This window comes from Amblyomma americanum, chromosome 2 (assembly GCF_052857255.1).
Source record: "Amblyomma americanum isolate KBUSLIRL-KWMA chromosome 2, ASM5285725v1, whole genome shotgun sequence".
Taxonomy (NCBI): domain Eukaryota; kingdom Metazoa; phylum Arthropoda; class Arachnida; order Ixodida; family Ixodidae; genus Amblyomma; species Amblyomma americanum.
The window spans coordinates 183,959,177-183,980,636 of NC_135498.1; the positions used below are offsets into that span (position 1 = coordinate 183,959,177).

General features: G+C 46.4%; 2 protein-coding genes and 2 long non-coding RNA genes across 8 annotated transcripts; 1 reads left to right on the plus strand and 3 right to left on the minus strand.

Annotated features, from left to right (window-relative positions):
- Nucleotides 1-1,785: 1,785 nt before the first annotated feature.
- Nucleotides 1,786-5,195, minus strand: LOC144122068 (uncharacterized). Its single transcript, XR_013312794.1, has 4 exons — nt 4,993-5,195; nt 4,142-4,203; nt 3,571-3,788; nt 1,786-3,297 (listed from the first exon to the last, which is right to left on the minus strand). It is a non-coding gene; the product is annotated as an uncharacterized LOC144122068 (long non-coding RNA).
- A 4,227-nt stretch (nt 5,196-9,422) lies between these two features.
- On the minus strand, nt 9,423-12,588 carry LOC144122069 (uncharacterized). 5 transcript variants are annotated; one of them, XM_077655584.1, is made up of 5 exons: nt 12,289-12,588; nt 11,528-11,689; nt 11,095-11,300; nt 10,747-10,796; nt 9,423-10,464 (listed from the first exon to the last, which is right to left on the minus strand). In XM_077655584.1, exons 1-5 carry the CDS (start codon nt 12,468-12,470, stop codon nt 9,847-9,849), a joined length of 1,218 nt encoding a protein of 405 aa, XP_077511710.1. In that variant the 5' UTR covers nt 12,471-12,588; the 3' UTR covers nt 9,423-9,846. The 5 variants fall into 5 exon arrangements, with proteins under 5 accessions (XP_077511710.1, XP_077511709.1, XP_077511708.1 ...); XM_077655583.1 differs by having other exon boundaries at nt 9,424-10,464; nt 10,747-10,857; nt 11,072-11,300; XM_077655582.1 differs by having other exon boundaries at nt 9,430-10,464; nt 10,747-10,857; nt 11,027-11,300.
- Nucleotides 12,589-12,966: 378 nt separating this feature from the next.
- On the minus strand, nt 12,967-17,036 carry LOC144122071 (uncharacterized). The gene is made up of 3 exons (XR_013312795.1): nt 16,578-17,036; nt 16,331-16,459; nt 12,967-15,814 (listed from the first exon to the last, which is right to left on the minus strand). It is a non-coding gene; the product is annotated as an uncharacterized LOC144122071 (long non-coding RNA).
- Nucleotides 17,037-17,325: 289 nt separating this feature from the next.
- LOC144122070 (uncharacterized) lies at nt 17,326-18,777 on the plus strand. The gene is made up of 3 exons (XM_077655587.1): nt 17,326-17,512; nt 17,625-17,804; nt 17,888-18,777. The coding sequence occupies exons 1-3, from the start codon at nt 17,405-17,407 to the stop codon at nt 18,287-18,289; spliced, it is 690 nt and encodes a 229-aa protein (XP_077511713.1). The 5' UTR covers nt 17,326-17,404; the 3' UTR covers nt 18,290-18,777.
- The last annotated feature ends 2,683 nt before the right edge of the window (nt 18,778-21,460 follow it).

Consider the following 21,460-nt stretch of genomic DNA (forward strand, 5'->3'; position numbering starts at 1 on the left):
TGGTTGTGCGGCGAACTTGCAGACGAACTGCGAGGCGTACGGACGAGCGTTTTGTCGGTGCGGCGGCAGGTGCTGTGCGCTCTCCGTTTTTTTTGCCTCCGGGGGCTTTCAAGTGTGCGTCGGCAACGAGCAGACCGTCGGCCTCGCACAACCGACGGTGAGCAAGTGCGTGCGGCGTGTGGCTGAGGCCATCTGCAAAGTCGGCGCACAGAAGGGATGGGTGCGTTTCCCGGCGCACCCCGAGGAAAAAGCGGCAGCGAAGGCGACCTTCCTTCCCCGCGGCACCATCCCCGGCGTCGTCGGCTGCGTCGACGGCACGCTGATTGCCATAAAAGCGCCGCGGGGAGACCCAGCAAACCGGGCAGCATTCTGGAGCCGCAAAGGATACTATGCGATGAACACCATGATCGTGAGTAGACTGGCTTTCTGACCGCATGGGTTCGAAAGCCGCGACCTCGACAGTGGAAGTTCACGTCCAAGATTGTCTGCCTGTGTTTCTCGCAGATCTGCGACGCAGACATGAAGATCCTTGCGGTCGACCCTCGCTGCCCGGGGTCTTGTCACGATGCCTTTTCTTGGCGCTACTCACGGCTGCGTCGGAAGGTGGAGCACATCGTTATTGTCGTGTAAGATATCACAGTACATCATTAACCTAGAAGGCTGTGCTTACAGAGGTACCCCTTAGTCATGAATATTCTGCATGCCTATGAATTCTGGTTCAGCATACTGGCTTTGAGCTGCTTGATATGAATCATTTATTACATAGGCAACAACACACTTCACTGCAAATTTTGGTCGTGCAGGAGACAGTGGATATCCACTGGAGCCGTGGCTGCTCACACCAGTGTCAGGGCATCCTGGTGCAAACACTGCAGAAGGGCAGTAAAACGCAACACACGCCTCAATGCGATGTGTTGTGGAACGCTGCATTGGTGTTCTCAAAAGCCGCTTCCGGTGCCTTCAAAGGTACCGGACACTCCACTACGAGCCGGAGCGGGCGGTGGTCATCATTGCAGCGTGTGCTGCGTTGCACAACATCTGTCTTGAAGAAGCCCTGGCTGCAGACGAAGACGACACTACTGATGACCCTGACAACAATGGACCACCTCTGCTTGCCGGGTACTTGGCGGGGACAGGATCCCGCATGACCTACCTGCGTGGTAGAGCCATGCGAGACCGTATAATTGGCCTCTTTGGCACAACCCGTCCGCAGAGGCAAGCACACCTGCAGATGGTGCGGCGACAGCAGCAGCGGCAGCAGCAGCGGCAACAGCAGCACCACCGGCAGTAAGCCCTAGACCATCTGGCAGCTGTGGCTGCAATGACTCGCCCTGCTGGCGTGGCGAGTTGTCGTAGCCACTCTTGCTACGGGCAGTGCCATTGCCCTCTGTTAGTGCGTGAGCCCGTGTGATATGATGCCTTTGGCCACTGGTAGCCACATTCCAGCATTTGTAAATTACTTTTTCTTACGTGTGCTTGAAAGCCTCCAGTGTCAAGATATGAAGCGCACACACCAACTGCTGCTCCACCGGCAGTGGTCACCAGTACGCCTTTCAGTGCATCAGCAAGCTTGCCGCACAGCCACTGCACTCTCTCCTTCTCAAGTCGAAATACACGCCGAAACAGCTCGTCCAACAAGTGAAATGCATCCTTGTACACCGTCTTTCGCCGTTGCTTACGTCGACCTGCCCTCTTAGGCAAACAGTTGCTTGCTGTAACTATGTGTTTGATGAATGTGCATGAGGGAAAAGTGTGGTGTGGAGACTGCTAGGAACCAGTAAAGCGTTTGTTTTTGCACCACGTTTATTCATTGGTCACAATAATTTTTTTCGTCACAGCTGTTCATACTAGTTTGCCAACTGTAACACACAGCAGGGAAACAAAAGCATGCAGCATCAACAGTGATTTGCATATGCCTTGTCGAGTGCTGCACAGAGATTGCACAATAACAGTTGTATCTTACACTCTGGCCAAACGGGCGAGTTGGCTGTACATTTTTAAGGCGAACAGTGCGAAAGACATAGCCGGAAAGCACAGGAAACATAGGATGAGCACTCGTCCTATGTTTTCTTTGCTTTCCGTCTAAGTCTTACACGCTGTTTGCCCCTTAAAAAAAAAGCTTCATCTTGACTGCCAGCTTGAATGCTAGTAATCACAGGTTTGGCATGTTGTGCAGACTTGTAGGCCCGATGTAGCCCTGGTTTGCACTTTGCTGAAACACATTACATAACTGGTGGAATGCACAGCAAGTGCTACACAAGACATTGCTCTTCGTAGATTTTACTGGACTAAAAAAATCATGTTACGTGTAAAAGACACACGAGTATCACAGACGATGATGCCAACATGGCTGCGTTTGAAGTTGTAAAGGGACCCACAAACGAGAGACGTTAACATTGTTGCATCATACCTTTAAAGGTGGAGCTCAAGCATCCGCCAAATTTTTTTTTGCCTGCATTCAACACTAGTTCAGAAGCGACTTTGGACGAATGCTGGCAAGCCTCATTTTTCCTCGGGTCTACTGAGGATAGAACACGTTACAATGCACACAATGGACACTTTACGGAAAAGCAGGAAAAGTAATGCGAAAAAAAACCGACTCAGGAACATGCAAACAACCTTAACAGACACAAAATCGAAGTGTTCAAAATTTATCCAGAATCCCCATATTATGATGCCCTTCATAACTACAGTCACTTCAGAACAACTTTGCCCCACATATTGCACTTGCCCACATATTGCAATGAAAGAAAACAAGCACTAGAAATTGCACCTTGTGCACCTGCCACAGCTGCAGGTAAACATTTGAAAGGAATGGAAAATAAAAGAGTTTAGGAGGCTTTCACACCTGGCAGAGCTTAAATTACATAACTGGAAGAAAATAAACAGTGTGAAGCATCCGGGCCTGCAGAGCTTACAAGAAATAAAAAAATGATGCTATGGCACATGGCAGAGATGATCTTGAATAAATACAAAAACAGAAACCTGACAGAGAAGCAGACAATGTAAATAAACAAACACATAAAACAAAAATTTTAACAAGCAAACTAAAAATAGTTCAATGAGTCTGCACCTGGCAGAGAAGTAAATAATGTTCTTGAATAAATATAAACATATGAAGAGGTTCTTTCATAAAAATAAAAACAAGCAAATAATGACATATATATGAACAATTCAATGTGGTGCAGGTGGCTCAAGCTGCTTTTGTAAGATTAGCGTCAGTAGGTTCACATTCTGGATGAGCAGCTCTTGCTGACCATTTGACGCCTGCACAGCATCTGTCACCTCCCATATGGCCTGCATGTAAAAATACTTCCAATTACAAATTATTACTGACAACCAATTTTGAGATCTCGCTTAAGCTTTATGTAAAATTTCAGGAGCTGAGACATTTTGGACAAAGTATGGCTGTAGAAGACTCGTGTCAGTTTCATAACCTCGGCTGTCCCAACCACCTCCCACAAGAGGCGTCAAAACAGAAGTAGAGGTGCTCAAAAGAGAGCACTGATATTTATGCTTCAGGTGACGGCTTCGACTCTTCAAAGTGCAGTGTGTGCAGCGAGTACACACCTCCAGCATGCTTTGCTGAAAAGCAGCGTCCTGGCGGTTCCGGGCGTCAGTAAGGGAATCCAAACGATGCGATTCATACAGCATCTGGCGCAGCACCTTATTGGCCCCATCGTCTCGCCGTCGCTTCCCAAGAAGGCTAGGCGTGGCACGCGTTGAGGGCTGCAGTGGGGGCTCTGGTGTGTGCTGCTGTGAGGGCTGCGGCGAGGGCACCGGTGTAGCTGTCAGGAAAGAAAATGCGCTCATCACGTGGTGGAATACGCAAAACATTTGGTACAATGTGTTAGAGGACTTGACATAAATATACAGGACAGCAATCTTGGGCAGCATTGTAGTAGCATATTTCATGTGTACATTTGATAGACTGCTAGGAGATGTCACAGCCTCACTGCAAGAAAAATAAACATTCTGCACTGCGTGGCAAAGCCAGAGAGAGATAGTTTTGTGTGTACTGTAGAATCTCTGCAGTATTTTGGCTACTGCTGCAAATGCTGCCAGAGAGTATAGTGCTATTACTTTCAATCAGCTGCCAGAAAGGGTAGTATGGAGCTTGAATAATGGAAAGCCAACTCACGGTCTGTGGGGCTCCGTGTGTCTTGTCGACAACTTGCTGAGGCTCCCCGTTCATCTCCTCTGCTGTAACAGGGTAAAAGGTGCGGCTGATTGGTACTGGCAAACCATGAAACTAAAAGAGCACTAGCAAAAGAGAAGCAATCAATAATGCTCAACCACTTGTCTATGCATTCCTGCACCTCCTCCGAGACTAAAATACACCACAGATGGAATAAACAGTGCTAGCAAGGCGCAAGGCAAAGACATCATGTTTTTAAACGGCCGACCCCTTGTCGTTGAGAATCGACGCAAGCTGGATCCACAGCTCGCGCTTTTCAACAGCTGTGTATGAGTTTGTTAGGTCGGCAGAAGCCCGAGCCAAGAGCGGATGGCTCTACATAGGCTCTATTACGATTAGCTCTTGCTCGCTAGGCATTCTTCGTGTTGGCGCCATTTCGAGACTATAATTCCCGCTTAGAGAATTGCAGCAGCGAACACAGCGGGGAAAACAAACAGGGAATAGTTTCTGTTCCGCTTTTCGAAAGCAGGGAATAACAGGGAAAAACCTTTGCTCTGAGTTCGGGCTAATATGTTTTTACAGGAACATATGCGTGTGCTGCGCTGCAGCAACTTATAGCACAGCCAAGAACGACCGAAAACGAGCAAGGTTGTTAGCGTGCGCCCAACCGCCTTGCTTGGTTCTTGCTCCTTCCCAACTGAATCATTTGTGCCAGACGTTTATGAAGCCAAAAAAGTTGATTTTATCCAACAAGCCGTGCTTCGTGGACGCCTTGTATTTGCTAAAGTGAAAGAAACAGAACCCAAATCATATGCTTGGCATGTGGCATCTTTAAACCAATAACACAGGCTTACCTCAAGTTGTCTTCGTCGATTTTCGGGCCCGACGTTTCGTGCAGGTTTCTTTCTGGAGGCCCGTGACCTTCATTGGCTTCGATAATTGTTATCCGCTCACTTTGGACAACCAAATAGAACCTTGATTTCAGACGACGCCTAAAAAAGCAGGAACTAGCCGTGGGATCAGGGGCGCGATTACGGATCAGTCTCAAAAAACTGTCTCAATATTGAGACAGTGACGTCAAAATGACGACACCGAGAAATGCCGACCGCCGAATCGGCCAATGCGGAGCAAGGAGGCGGTGGGCTCCGCCCCGAAACCACTATAGGGAACCGCGGCGTCGCAGAGTGGCGCTACTGCTCCTGACAGAAAGCGCCATCTCCGACAGAAAAAGAGAAACTGGGGGCAATCCGCGGTGGCGCGCGCCCTTTGAGCCGCGTCGCTCCCGCTCGCTTCCGTGCACGCGCCGAGCTCACGCCGCGCCAATATGTATCGTCTGAAGTGCGGCTACAAAAAGGTCGCTCAGCTTGAGAGCTACTTCCGAAAAACAAATTTGAATAAAGGTCAAAAGCTAATTTCACATGTATACTCTGTGGAGCAGAGTATTGACCACGATGGAGCCAGGCTAAGTGGCAAATGCACATCGCAAGTGAGCGACCACATCGTGTACGACGTGTACGTCGAGGTAAGTCTGTCATTTTGTTATATGCTCGAACTACCGATAAATGACTCGCAATGATTAGGGGCACTCGATCCATCTCTGCTGGCGAATACGAGGCAGATGCTTTAGTTGCTGGTTGGAAAATTCACTGACGCTTGCGAGGTTAATTGGCTGAATTAAAGCACTGCAAAACTCGGCTTACTGCCGCCTAATTTTTTTTATTCGGTTCTCACGTCTGCCTACGAGTTTTGTGGGCTAATCTGCATTACAGGCGTTAAACCTGTGGCGTGAACGCGTAGTTAGCTGCGAGTTATCCCCAGCCACGGGTGTCGTGCGTGCGACGCAAGCGCGGAAATGTACAGTGCCGTTAGTTTTATCCACGAGGAAGACGTTAAGCAAAAAGAAAACTCAATCTGTGCGCGTGAGCGCGCGCGCGCGTGTGAAGAATCGGGCTCGATTATAACCGAAAGATTTTTCACGGAGAGCCAATGCGTGTGATAGGACGGCCGATCAGATGGTGATAGAAAGTGACGTAAGATAATGAGACAGTGAATGCGGTAACAGAGCAATTGCGAACAGTAATGCAGCGAAACATGCATGACGAGATGGAGACGTGGCTCTAGCAAAAAGCAATGTCTTGGCGCATCCAACTATAAGCCAGGACACCCAAAATCTGACATTGCCTTACATTTACAATTAGTTTGATGGTCTAGCATGTCTGGCTGGTTTGAGAAATACCCAGACAATTTCTTTCTCTCATAGTTGGCGTGGTCAAGCCAGGAGAGGCGGAACCTCCTCGTTCAAGGAGGGAGATGCACATGCAAAGCTGGCATCACAGCTCATTGCAAGCATGCAGCTGCTATGTGCCTCTATGTAAACAGCTACGAGGAGGAATCATGCACCAGCCAGCCCCAGAAATGGGGAAAGCCGAGTGACAAACCAAAGAGGCGCTTAGAACAAGATGTTTCGGACCTATTCTCCTGTGAGTAGCATTCGCTGCTTTATTAGATGCTTCAACACTGCAGCCTGAAAATATGCTTTCTGGCCAACTAGTTTAGCTGATCTTTTTTATTTCTGTGCATTCAGCATGCCGCCCTTCATAGCTGCTGCTTCCATTTGTTAAGTATGCCATTAACTTGTTTAGTTTTTTTTTTCGTCCTTCTTAACAGGCCTGGACACTAGCACTCCAGAAGGAAAGCCTCATGACCCAAACGTCATATTTAGCTATCCGGGCATAGCATGTTCCCTACGACAAATATTGGAAATAGAAAAGACAAGCGCTGAGGATATGATTTGTGAGGAAGTAGTCAATGAAATTGTTTAACAAGTGACGGCAAAATTGGAGAAAGAAACTCTAGAGGAATTACTACAGCCAATGAAGCACCAACCAGTCTACAGATACCTTGAGGTTCTTGAAAATGAAAAAACCCAAATCAGAAATTTTGCCAGCGAATTCGATGAGAAAAGCGCTGCGAGCTACGATGAAAAAGTAGTGCTTAAAGAGAACCCATGTGGCCTATGCCTTCACACAAGGGGCCAGGCAAACTGCTCACGTTATGTAATGAAAATTCGGCAAATGATAGCAAGCACAACACACATAATGAATGAAATCATGTTTATAATGCTTATAATTTGCAGATGGCACGAAGAGCGTCACGTGCGAATAAGCAGTACAAAAGCACATGCCATCAGGACAAAAAAGAATGATGACGGATTGCAGAGAGCAGCTGAACAATTATGGAAGAGATCATCCTACCCAAGTGCTGCAATGCAATACGGTATGCTTTCCAGCAGCACATAACTTCATTTAAAAGGAAAACATGCTGTGCTTTGTCATCAAATCACATCACTGTGCACCCTGTGCCACAGCAGGATTGAATTCTGTTCAATGTTCATAATAATAAAGTCTAGGACGTCAAATTGTTTTTTCAGGTATCAAAACAGAAGCAATTGCACGAGATGAGCTGCAACAAAAGCTTGGTATTTGCATTATACAACTAAGTTTGCTTGTTGTTTTACCTTGCATGAGTCCCTCCTTGCACGTCAAGTCTTTTATCCCTTAGGTCTTTCAAATAAAGTACTAATTAATCCCATTCGTTATTTTCAGACAAGACTCGTCGTGCTTCCAGAGCAACCATGGCTTTGCTGCAGCTCAGACGGTATCACCAAAATTGACAATGAAACTGTGCTCATTGAGATTAAGTGCACATATAAGTTCAGAGATGAACCTTTCATCTTGTATGAAGAAAGGCGCAGCCTGTTGCCTTACTTAGTTTTCAGTGGGGATGAAATTGTATTGAAAACAACACATAGCTACTACACTCAAATCCAAGTGCAAATGTATATAATGAACCTTTACAGGGCCATTCTCTATATTTACAGTCCTAAACACTCAGTGATTGTAAAAGTAAACCGGGATGAGGCCTTTCTGTGGAATCTGATTCCAAAGATGGAGTATTTTTATTTTAAGTTTTTAATTCAGTTGTTGTTCTAGATCTCAATACTTTATTTCCTCAGCTGATTCAAGATGCTTCGCTCAAGTTACTTTACATTGCATAACCACCTTTTTTATCATGTACACACTGAATTCCTTATTAATTTTGAACCCCTATCCATTTTTTTTAATTCCAGGAATATCCAATTATTAAACATACTTAAGAATTTTGTATTCAGAAGTTATGTAATGAAAATGTGTTATGTTATGTGATATTTATTGTCATGAAGAAACTCTGGCTATAACAGGTGCCTTTTGAAAGGACGTGCCATGTTAATTTAATACACCTGGAGATTTTAAGTGTTTGAGCATGAATTTTTGTTATAATGGTAGCTTTTTCATTTTTTAGTCCAAGTGTTCCTTAGTCATGACATAGGAAAATTTGCCAGATAAAGCATTAACATATTTCATCCATAATAAAACTGCATTTCAGTAAAAAACAGTGAAATGCAATAAATTTTTTTAGTAAAGCACAAGTAAAACTGAAAAATGTAAGTTATCAATAATATAGCGCTAAAAGTAGCATGCAAAGACCACATGACTAATTAGGGGAAGCGTCAAGCGTTGGTTTGCAAGAGTTTTATGTCCAAAGGACAACAGTCTCAAGCTTTTACTACATTAAATTTCGGTGCATTGTACTGCATTTTTATTGTAAACACATCTGGGCTGACAACCCAGATGTGTAGCACTGTTTATGCTAGTCAGATGTCTAAGTGATCTCATTTAAGTGTAGTCGGGTGTAGCTCATGTGCAATAAATCAGACTTCTGTGATATGAAGTCATAGTCATTAGCCTGGCTATACCCAAAGCAAGGCAAAGGCCTCTACCATATTTCTCCAATTAACCTGGTCCTGTGCTAGCTTGCACCCACTTGACCCCTGATTTGCTTCTTTATCTCATCTAATTATCTGCCGCCCCTCCGCTACAATTTAGTTCCCTTGGAATTCATGTTGTTACCCTCAGTGACCACCGGTTATCCTTTCTTCGCATTACATGTTCTGCCCATGCCGACAAGAATGTCATTAACTGAAGTTTGTCCTGTGACCCACTGTGCACGCTTCCTATCTCTTAACATTACACCTATGATGAGGTGATATCAAGTGATGTTCAATAAACCATATTTCTGTGATACCATTTCAGTGCCATGTACTGGCTTGCATCCATTGCTTTCACTATTTTGCTGCCATCTACGGGAGAATCAAAAGTTAAAAGCACAGATCTGCTGTGCGAAACACATGGTGACCAACACAGAACCTTTCACATCAAAAGTAAGTAAAACAAAAGTCCTCAGTGCTGTGATTAGCATAACCATTTATTGGCTGGGATGCATACAATCGAGTTGTGAACTCACTTGAGTGCTAACATGAACTCTTATGAATGTAATTCATGCAAACTAAGGTATGGACTACATCAAGCAAAGCAGGCCTACTGCTTAATTATTGGAGGTTGCAAATTTACTAAGGCAGCACACACTGAAAATGCTTTGTTCATGTGTGGTATCAGGCTAAGTGGTACTCTGTTCCTTAGAATATGAAAAATTTTCAATCTTTGGATTACTCTCTCAACATGGATACGTACAGAGGCAATCCTGTAAGTCATGTTCATGTTATCATCAGACATTTGACCACCTGTTGAATTAAAAGGAGGCATGAGTAGCACCGCACCTTTCCCTTCTACCGTTGTGCGGATGCTTGGAAATCCTTTATCACTTAAAATTTAATCGCCTGGTCTAAAAAGCTCCAGAAAGCCATAGTCTTGGGTAATGAATGAGTCAGTATGTCGCCCTCCATAAACCTTTGATACGAAGCTTATCATACCATTAGGAATTTTACCAATTAAGAATTTCAGCGTGTATCCTCCCTTGTAATGTGAATACAAAATATGTTGACAGTCAGGGTTTGAGGGTGCTTCTGTGTGGATCTCGGTACAATCTATTATTAAGGTGCAGTTCGGGTAGTTTTCTTTAAATGGTGCAGGCAAAGAAAGTTTGATTGCTCTCCGGGAAGGCATGAAGACCCAATCCTTCAGAGCAATGCTTAAAATACCAAGTGTTTTCCTAAAGACAGTGGATGCTGTTGAGGGTGCGACACTGAAAATTACTCCTAGTGCACTATATGTTATCCCAAGACGTAGCTTGGCGAGAAACAAGCACAGCCTATCTTCATTTGACATAGTATTGCGCCAGTGCATCGGAGGAGGCAGCAGGTTCAAAAGGAGGCAGAAGACTTGCAGTGTCACTCCCCATAAATCTTGCAGTGCTTTTTCTTTTTCCTTTAGAGACTGAAAGCCTTGAAATCGACAGTTTTTCTTCCAGTTGCCATCCGTACTTGCAACCTGCAGCACAATAAACAGAGAACATGGTGCAATTTACAAGCAAATATACTTTAGCAAGAGGACTAACCTATGAAAAATGCTATTTGCATCACCCTGCAACTATGCTCATTCATTCCCAAAAGAAAATAAGCGCCACTACTATAAAATAACAAAATGTTACACAGGAAGAAAAATTCACAACAAAGGTAATTGCACTAAAAAAAGAAATCCTCTGCTAGCCTTAATAAAATGTTAGCTAGAGTTAAGCACAACTGATAAGAGGAAACCGCAGCATAGCCCAACCTTGTCACTCATTTCTGTGTGCACAACTTGAGTAGATGCATCAGTTCCATCTGTCGCAGAAAGAAGTATAGTTAGTTTTCCTTGAGCCACACTCGCTTTGGTTTGGGATGCCTGAAAACAAAAATATGTATAAATGACTATGTTGTATTGCACAGATATGTTCTCAGTGCTACAGGAGAACAGTGTTGAAAGGGCAGTATAAATAGCAAATTAATGTTGGATTTGTGTCAAGCTTTTTCTATAGCAGAAATATGATCCCATAATTAAAAGGTGTTTTTACAGCATCTCTCTTTGCAATGAAATGACTTTCTCCTGTGCCACACACACTCATTGAAGGATGCGAATCACTTGTGCTGATTGTCGAAGCCACAGCTGCGCTCATCTCCAGAGGTGCATCACTGAGATCCATCATGTGAATGTCCTGATGTCGACAGTCTGTAATGAAGGTTCCTGGTTTATGCATTGTTGCTTCATCGTCTGTACTTCGTGATGGATTTTCACTTCCTGCACCGAGCTGTCTAGAAGATATTGCCTGGTTGAGACGCCTTTGCCACCTGCATTGAACCAGTAAAAGTAACTTATTACTGCCAACCTTAAAAATGGTGCAGCCAAGCTCATCGTGCAATTAACTGCTATATTTTTATCTCATTGCCCTTTTGAATGCCCTCCCTGTTACAATCATTGACAGGATTTAAAGTATGAAATAAAAAAGCAGAACTCATTAAAAAACACAATTAAGGCTGCATTTTACACTGGCAGTTTCACATTTTTGATTTCATACCTTTGCGCTCTTTCCCTGTCAGGTGCTTTTTTTCTGTAGATCGGAGGGAAAATGGTAGGGATGTAGGCTGGATGTTGGCTAATGTCACTCTTGCAGTTGCCTACAAAATGTCTGCTGCAAATTCTTGTGTGCTCCTTAGGCAACCAAACAGTTCCATCAGGGCTGCATAAGAAACAATAGTATTGTCTATTATCAATTGCCAAGGCAAACATAAACACACGCACAGGCACAAACGAAATCGCACAAGTTCCGAAGGGAGCAACTCAAATAATTCACGAGCTCCTCGAATATAGCATAATAATAAGTGCAAGTTTGATTCACAGGTTAAAACAGCATATAAATTCACAACAAAACAAAGCAAACTACGGCGTCTATCATATTGCCTGAGGTGGGTTCGGGCGTAGAATTCACAAACCAATCATTTATTGCAGCAGTTCGTTCCGATGTGATAAAGCTGCTCTGACAGCGCCTAACTGTAATGACCTAACAGCGCAATGTTTATTTAAACGCGCTAGCATATTCATGTGCGAACTTGTAACAACGACGGCCACATCTAAAAAAAAACAATACAGGAAATCAAAAGCCACTACGCAATCGCAATCCAACTTTTACATCTGTGCTTGCGAGAACACAACAAGTACCCGTAATCATCAGTGCAGTCGTCGGGTGCATGCTCAGCGTTGAGTACCGGCTTGTAACCAAAACGAACACAAAATACAAACCGCCACAGCGGAAAGCACGGAATGGCTGTAGGGACTTACCTAACCCTCCTCACTGCGTTGATCCACGCTTGAAGTCTTTCTTTTTCATACCATTTCCCCGGAAATCGGTACAGTTTTGCAGGTGCATCAAGTCCCTTGGTGTTTTCTGCACTGTTGTGGCAGCCGACAACACAGCAATACTTCGGGCCCCGCTTCCGCTTAGGTAGGGCCGCTTCTGCCATTGTGCAAATTCCACAACACGCTCGCCGAACAACTGCACAAAACTGGCGGCGCCGCGGCGCCCTGCTGCGACCAGGACGGCCTCGGAACGCGTGCGCACGCACTTGTCTGCCGCCGCGCAACGGCGCGGACCGGCTGCTTCTCTTCCCAGTAGTTCACGTTCCGCCGCCAGATGGCCAGCAAACTTGAGCCGCGGGTCCCTATTGGCACGACAAGGGACCGTAGACTAATGTTTTGCAGTAAAAACGCAGTGAATAAAAACGAGTAATGTTTTATTTTGCTAAGTAACTGTATTTCAAACCCAACAGCACCAAGCAAAAGAAGCAGTGTTTTCATTTTTGCAATAAAGTTTGCTGTTCAGTCACTTTTTTTGCCGCAAAGGTGTGCTGTCAGCGGTATAGCGTGAACATGTTAGTCTAAAAATGAACAAAAACGCAATGAAGAAATCAAGCAATGTTTTATTTTGGTAGTAAACTGTGTTGCAATCTCAACAACACGAGGGAAAATTAGAAGCATTCTCAGTTTTGCAATAAAATTTGCTGCAGGTTAACTTCTTTTGCCATGAGGGCGCGCTGGCAGTGGTATCGCGTGAACATGGCGGCGTGCAAGAAAACAGCTGATTCCACGGCTAGTTCCCGATTTTTTGCGTGTCGTCTAAAATCAAGGCACTTTGCGGATGTCTGAAGTGTGCAGAAAAATCTGATTGAAGGCAGTGAATGCTACGGGCCTGCGCAGATCAACTTACAAGGAGCGCTGGGCTTGAAAATCGACGAAGACAACTTTAGTCTCTGTTCTCGGTCGGCGCCTATCGATCACCGAGTGACGTGTGGTTCTGTTTATTTTCTTCATCACATAGAAGCAACTGCCGACAGACAGGTGCAGCTGCTGATAGCTTGCAATCTCGGTGCGGGAAATGAGAGCCGACACGGCCTGCCTCTGTGGCAGCACTCTTCTGCCTCGTAACCAAGTGTTGCCGCCCACATCGGGCTAAGCACTTGATGTTCCGTTTGTATTTTTGTAGCTCCGTTCGGTTTATGTTCAGTTGTTGCCGTAGTTTCTTTTTTTTTCCTGTGCAAGATGCAGAAATTGTGATGTTTATGCTCCACTTTGTTTAGAGAGAAAGGAAGCACTTGACTTGATAACTTTGCTATTGTCACCGAGGAGAGAACGAGCTTGTTCCATTAACGTTATTTACTGATCATGTAGTAGATCCAGGGTCAACCAGGAAATAAGTAGTTTGCTTGTATAGAGGCTAATTGCAACTGGGCAGAAAGTTGAGCAAGTTTGTTCATGTTTGCTGGTACACAGCGCTTGAATTGCATATGATCCAGGGCAGTGAGGTAGGTAGGACAGGGCAGTGATGTGTAATATTGTATTTTGCTCAGCAGGCGGAGTGATGTTGGTATAATTGGGTTTGGTGAGGGCAGTGTTTGAAGGGCTTTAAATACTTTGCATAGCTTCTAACATGCACTTCCCTTCAGGTCGGAAGACCGCTTGTTTTTTTGTTTTTTTTAAATTATGGTCCATCATATCTGAGACACCCTGTATACAGGCCACTCCAGTTTGAAAGGGAACAGCCAGTTGAAAATGACTAGGACATTAAATACCTAGGCGAAAAGTAGCTTGAAAGCAGTTTCAATTATCACACATATTATATGATAGCACAAGGAGCTTGTCCGGCCATTCGGCATTGTCACCATCTCATGTCATCATGGACAAGACTTCATAGCCCTGTGTTACGCAAACCAAGCTAGGTGTCAGTTATGGGGCAATAACCGAGTGCTCAAAATTTCCCACAATGGAGCTGCCTGTATATTCTTAGAGCTGTAGAGCATTTCCAGTAACGGTGTTGCATGATTTGTGATTGTAAACTAACCTCTAATCACACACCATCTCCTTGATGTGTCTGTGATGTTTACACATCTTTGTCTATCAGTGAAGATGTTCTAGTCATTCAGCAGTCATTGTAGTCACTGCACCTTACAATCTTTATTATGCATTGTTGTACAGCGGTTTCCTTGCAGTAGGTACAGCTTTTAGCACAGAGCGAAACCCCTAGCCACACACCATTATGCTAAAAGCTTAGCTTTGGTATTTACACTACTTATATGTGCCAAAATGTTTTGTAGTCCGGAAAATGCATCATGTACACTGTACTATGCCATATTTATTGTACAGGTAGCCTCTGTATGAAAGAAAACATGCACATTGAACTCAATTTTTCAGATTTTTTTTCTTAACTTCACTCAGAAATGCCATACGGTAATTGTACATCAAGGTAAAGTATGCTTGTATGTACACTGCCTTTTCTGCAATAGAAACACTCGTGTCAAATGCTGTGCCTAAAAAAATAAACGCGCTTACTGAATGTATGATGCAATAAAAAACAGCTTTTTGATTCCAACAAGCATCACAAATATTTCATGTCTTATTCCAGCACTACACGTTTGGTTCATGCATGTTCGTCACACAGGTAATGACCACAGGCACTCCACCAAGCTGGAAGGAGACAGCAGAGAAGGGGCAGGTGGGCTAACATAAGCATTGACAAAAGAGAGTTCAAAATGATGTTTTTCAGAAATTGGGCGAGCTGCTTCAACACCTTTTCCGTCTTCAGGAAGAGACTGTGCAACACGCTGCTGAGGGACTGGAAGATATACTAGCAAACACACTGAAAATGAAGTGGCAGCCGGTGGGGGGCACTTGTTTGTCACTGCTGGCTTCTCGCTGCACACAGGTTGGCCAAGGGCACAACCACATCACACAATTGCTCACACACTTGCAGATGTGTGTTGTGCAATGACACAAGGAAATGACAGTGGCAACAGGGGAAGAGTGCCTGATATGACTCTCTATGCCAGCATGGTGAGTCGTCTCTGGACGCTAGATTTTCCATCGCAACTGCCGCTGCACCATCCCTCGGTACGCCTTCCTCTGGAGACGGGTCGTCCTAGAGAGGCCAAAAGTACAGCACCGCATGCTCTTCTCAGGAGGCAGGTGAGGAGGGATCCTGTCTGTACGAGGCGGCCACCATTTAGAGGTGGCTCGTTGTTATCTGGGTCAGAGGCAGTGTCGCCTGCACCCTCTGCTGATATGGGCACATCCAAACAGAGGCTGTGAAGTGCAGCACGTGCGGTGATGATGCGCACTGTCCACTTCCACTGGCACTGGTGCATCCGGTGCCCTTGAAAGCAACGGAAGCAGCTCTTCGGCACACCTATACAGCGCTCAGCCACAAATTGTGTGAAAGCATGTGGCGTGTTGTACAGGCCTTCTGCTGAGTCAGGTCTGTAATGTCGTGCAACTGGTGCAGGCAGCCATGGCTCCAGTGGGTAGACATAGTCTCCTGCATAACAAAAAATGATGCGGCTAAGCATGTCCTTTCTCAGTGATCTCAACAGCATTACAGGACACTCTGCTATACAGTAGAAGACTCACGCCAAGTAGCCCACATCCAGGCTTTGCTGAATATGACATTCAAGAGCATACATACATGCAGGATTTAGATGTATAAGTGAGCACTACTGTAAGGTCAGTCTTTTACCACCATATTCATATAAATGATGCGCTATGATTGCCTACAAAACACAAGCGCTGTCAGGTGCATTTTGCTTTGGTTTCTTCAACAGGAAAGGCTATGCATTTCAACAATGTAATATGTGTCCTGTGTTTCTGCTGCAATTATATTTAACAAAAGGAAAGGGTGTCAATACATTGTATCATACTGTAAAGTGTCTGCATTTGTGTAACTGTCCAGACTGATTCTTGTAGCTTTAGCAGATCCGGCCAAATGCATAGTGCTGGAGCTCAATAGATGTGACTGAGTTCGCCCGACGGGTGACACGGCTATTTTACTGCTTACCCAGAAAAAAAAATCACCGTCGTCCAGCAGGCCTTCCTCCGCCTCGGAATGCCGCCAGACAAACGCGTCGCGGAAGGATCCGGGTCAGCGCGAGTCCACGGCCAGGATGCACATGTTCGCGCCACAGATCTGAGAAAAAACAAGCACAGCCCGTACTCACTCTCGCTGCCGAGGCCCGCACTTGTAGCTCATGCACTTGTAGCACTTGAACTCATGCGGTCAAAAACAGTGGCCGAGGTATACTCACTATTACGTCCGCAGCGTAGAACCGCTTGCGGCTCGTTCGCAGCACTGCCCCCAGACTCCTTGATAGTGATGAGTGCCCAATCGACACACCCGACGACGCCGGAGATGCTGCCGCGGCGAACGTTTAGGCAAAGGACGCCCTCCTTCGCCGCCGCCTTCTCCTCGGGTCTCCTCGGAAAGCAAACACCCCCCTTCTGTTACCCAACGTTGACATTGGTCTCCGCTGCCCGCCGCAAAGGCTTGTTCACAGTCGGTTGGGCTGCGCCGACGTTTTCTTCATTTCCAACGGCGCCTTGAAACCCACCGGAGGCGAAGAAGCGCAGCGCGCACAGCACCTGCCGCTCCACTGACAGCGCACTCACCCGCGCACTTCCCAGTTCAACGGCGAGTTCGTCGCACAGACACTGCGCAGTCTCCTCGAAATAACTCTCCCGCGCGTCAAAGTCGTCTTCATGCACCCTCCGACAGAAGCGTTTGAGTGCAGGTGGGCTGGAAACTCTGATTGGACGATGGGATGCGCTTCTCCGTGACGTTTTTCTGCTTATCCCTCGTTCTCAACCGGATGTGGGGTCGCCGCGCCTCTCTCGGCCTGTCCCTAGACGGCCTAGGGAATCGCTAGGTCCGGCCGTCCGCCGTGCTTGCGTGGTGCGAGGGCATTCGCTTCGTGAACCTAGGCGGCGGCGGGCGCGTTTCGGGAGCTGTCCAGGTATGGCTTTTTTGCGTGGTGCGCTCGTCGGCGAGCTGTGCAGTTCTCGCTTACGGCTTTCGCCGTTAGTGAGAACATGTACTTTCAGCTTTAGCGGCCACGACGCAATCAGCCTAGCTGAAATGATTCGAGAGACATGCTTTCGGCACGCCGATTTTGTTGTCCTATATGTTGGCGGCAACGATCTCGACAGAGGGGATGACCCGCGAGAAATCGCCAGCCACATAAAGGTACGCATTTTATCTCAAATTTCGCTTCCAGCCACATAAAGGTAGGCATTTTATCTCAAATTTCGCTTCATTAAGTGTTGTACCGCTTACCTACATGTCTTGCGCATTCCAGGACCTCGTTTTGCTGCTGCAGGAGAACGTGGCCAGTGTCGTGCTGGTCTTCAAAGTCTTGCCACGCCATTTCGATGAGCCACGTAAGGCGCAATTTGAGGACCGCCGGCGTCGCCAGCTGAACCGCCGTCTGTCAGCCACGCTGAAGCGCTTGTCGGGCGTGCACATTCTCAACCCCGAGGTAAGGGTTGAACAACATTTTCGCAAGTTTTCTCGAGCAGAACTCACCAAATTGCGGCGCTTGTAACGTAACTTTTTTTGCAGCATCGTTTCCTGGATGTTTCTGGCAAGCCGATGCTGTCCTTGTTTGCCGCAGACCGATATCACGTGGCGAGAGACCGGGGCATCGACCAGATGTCAGATTATCGTCGCGGCCCTCGTCAAGATCTACGGACCACGGATAGCGTCGGCTTCAAGGGCAAGACCAGGAGAGGTGTACGTCGTGCACCGGTGTCGTCGGTGCGGAGCCAAAGGGCACAAGACGGACCACTGCTGGGCCTACTGCTCACCGCGCCGCTGCAGGTCGCGGTTGAAGTGCTCCTGCAAACGGCCCTTTTTAGGGCCACCTCATTGTTTCCTGGCAGATCGCGAGCGTCCCGTTTCGTGCCCGTATTCCCTCTCTGTCGAAATCGACGCCAGACATCAAAATCGCGCGGTGTGAGCTAGTAAATCGCTGGTAGAGACAAAAACTCGTGCTTGTATACAGACTTACCCATCTCCAGTGCGCCTTTGTTTATTTCCGTAGGCACTACTCGCGCTTTGTAGAAATCGACGCCAGCCGCGAAAATTTGCATGTTAGACCTCGCTACAGCATTAGCGCAGCGTGCCTTCGTCTCTTTACGTTCTAACTTTTATGCAGCGCACCTTTGTTTGCTCGTTACTTTTGTTCTTTTCAGTCGTTTCCTGAATCCGTCCAAAGAGCCGGGCTAAATGGATGATTATGGAACCACATGGCGATTGCACTGCATACAGCACGACTTTGGTCCCTGTGTTTTTAAATAAAAACATCAGATGTCGAAGGTCATGGTCGTGTCCGAGGATGGCTTCCACAGCTGGGGCCTAACCATAGGGACCACACACGCTTTGTCGTCGTTGCCAAGTGGAGAGGCCCAAGATGGCTGGCATCCTTAATAAAGATCCCTTCTCGGGGCCGCTTTAGTGTTTCCTGGCAGATCACGCGCTTTCCACCCTGTGCACATGCTCTCATTTCCAAGTAAAAAGGTGCTTTAAACCCTGCAGAAGGCATGAATTAGCAAGTGCTAATAACAAGATGTTGCATGGTACTTGAACAATAGCGGCTACAATGACAAAGGTGAAGAAGTGCTGGAGTTACACGGAAATAAAAAAGGTTGGGGGTGCCCACATAACAACCTGAAATGGTTTTGGACAGGACTCCTAGTTAATTGCATTTGGAAGAGAAAGACAAGGTTTAATTTTGCAGTGTAAGCTTGCTTCTCTAGAATGAACAGAGAACGTCGCCTCACACTGCTTGCGCCACCTTCCTTGACCCCATGAAAAAAAAAAAAACAGGATGCCTCTGGGAAACTATTTGCGGAATTTCCGCCCCCGATTCAGAAGGGGAAGGGGGGGGGGGGGGGTTGACGGCCTTTTCTTTGTCGGGCTCGGCGCGACGCACGATGGACAAGACGGCGAAAGGAAGGGGGCTGTCAGTGACGCATGTTCTGCGCTGTCATTAGGACGAGCTGCCCGGCCTCTCCGCGGCAGCTCCCCTTTGAACCCCCCGCCTGTTCAATCGGAGGCGGGCGACGGCGGGGTGGTGCTGAAAAGGAGCGCCCTTGGGGTAAAGTGCCCCCCCCCCATAGAGACAGAGACGGCCGAGCGCTTTGAATCTCGCGTATTGTTCGCGCCCGAACCGAACAAACGCGGCTGAGACCAATTTGAGTCAAACCAGGTCCAGATGTGGCGGTGGCCAGCCGGTTTACCGGCTTCGGGCTAAGCCGCGCGCGAGCAACGCGCAATTCCCCTGGAAGGTCAAGACAAGCGGTCATGCGGGCACAGCGAAAGCGCCTCGCGACAGACGATCTGGCGACACAGCTAATTGAATACAGCGGGAGCGGCCGATCGTCAGCGAAAATCAGTCGCACGTGTGCGCGCGATATGCAGATATGCAGCTAGTGGTGCTCTTGTAGCATGTTTCGTCTTTGTTATTGTTTGCATAGGTCGTGATCGCTTATGCATCTTTTTCGAACCTCAAACGTAGTACTTGCCCAGAAGATGGCACGATCAAAAATGGCAGATGGCAAATGGGACAAAAAGACAACATTAAAAAAATAATCGCTTCACTAGCAAGAATGACAGTGGTAAACCGGCACGATAAAGCGCAAGCTTCACGAAACCTGGTGAGAGGATCGGTGGTGAATCCTTCGATGTAGACGGCTCAAGTACAACTGGCTACGTCTCATCGACTTTTCTCTTCCCTGCAGCTTCATGCAAGATGTTGCTGTGAACAACATATCTAATACACGTGCAGCAGGGGATTCCTCCTTTCTGTTTTGTTCATACACTTCGATCAGTGATTTGATGCTCCCCTGCTTCACGTGTTTTATAAATACTGTCGAAAATCGTACTCGGATATAACAACTTCGAATTCATCAATCAACACTATTCAGAAATTAACGGCACAGCCATGGGTACAAGGATGGCCCACACCTACGTCAACATCTTCATGCATAGTAATAAGTCTAAATTTTTGAAAGATTGTCCCATTAAGCCCACCCTATACAAACGCTACTTGGATGACATCTTTTTAATTTGGACTGACACACCTCGTCCACCCCAACATATCTTTCACTTACACGTGCGCCCACACCACAATTAACTTCCTAGATGTTGAGATTTTGGTAAACGAAAGCTCACTCACCACCAGTGTATATAGAAAACCGACGGACCGTCAACAATACGTACACTTCCAAAGCTGCCATCCTCGTCACTCTAAAACAAGCATCCCATACTCTCAGGCACATCGATCTAAAGGAATATGTTGCCAAGATGAAGACTTCGTAAAAAATTCCAAACGCATGCAAGAAGTCCTCATTAAGCAGCGATACCCGTCGCCATTGCCGACGATGCCATTCAAAGGACATCTAAACCCAACCGAGAGCAAATACTGGAGTGACGTCGATACAGCGAGCAAACAGACCATCAGGCAAATCTCGTACTTCCCTTCACCAGTAACCCAGCCGCCTAACGTACGTAAACAAAATCTTCAAAAAAACATTTCAACATTCTCAAACAAAGCGAGCTAGCGCCTCGCCAAAATTTTCACTGCTCTCCCTCATGCAGTCTACAGACGACCGAAAAACATTCGGAACATTCTAATACACTCAGTCACATAAAGAGCCGGTTTTGGGGTGTCGACCTTGTGGAAAAAGTAGATTCCAGGTCTGCAAACACATTACAAACATCAAGCTGTGAAATAAGCACAGCTTCAGGATTCAAATGGAAAATTAATGACAACTCTGATTGGGATTTCTGCAACGTAATATACCTCCTAGGATGCAGTGTGTGCTGTACGCAGTACATTGGGCAGACCGTTAACTTTATACGAATTCGCTTTAATAACCACCGCGCGCATATTTTATCCCTACCTCCCCTTGTTAAAACACATATATTAATGAGAAAAACGACCAATTTGATGCAATTAAGTTAACAGTCCTACAGGGTGGGTTCCACAACAAAGAGATCTCGAGCAACGCGAGTCGTACTTTATTTACAAATTTAATAACAATTCCTCACGGCATTAATGAAAGTCCGGGTGTATTGACCTCCATCGCCCCTTGCAGAGCCAATGCTGACCTTAGGAATTCCGGCGCGACA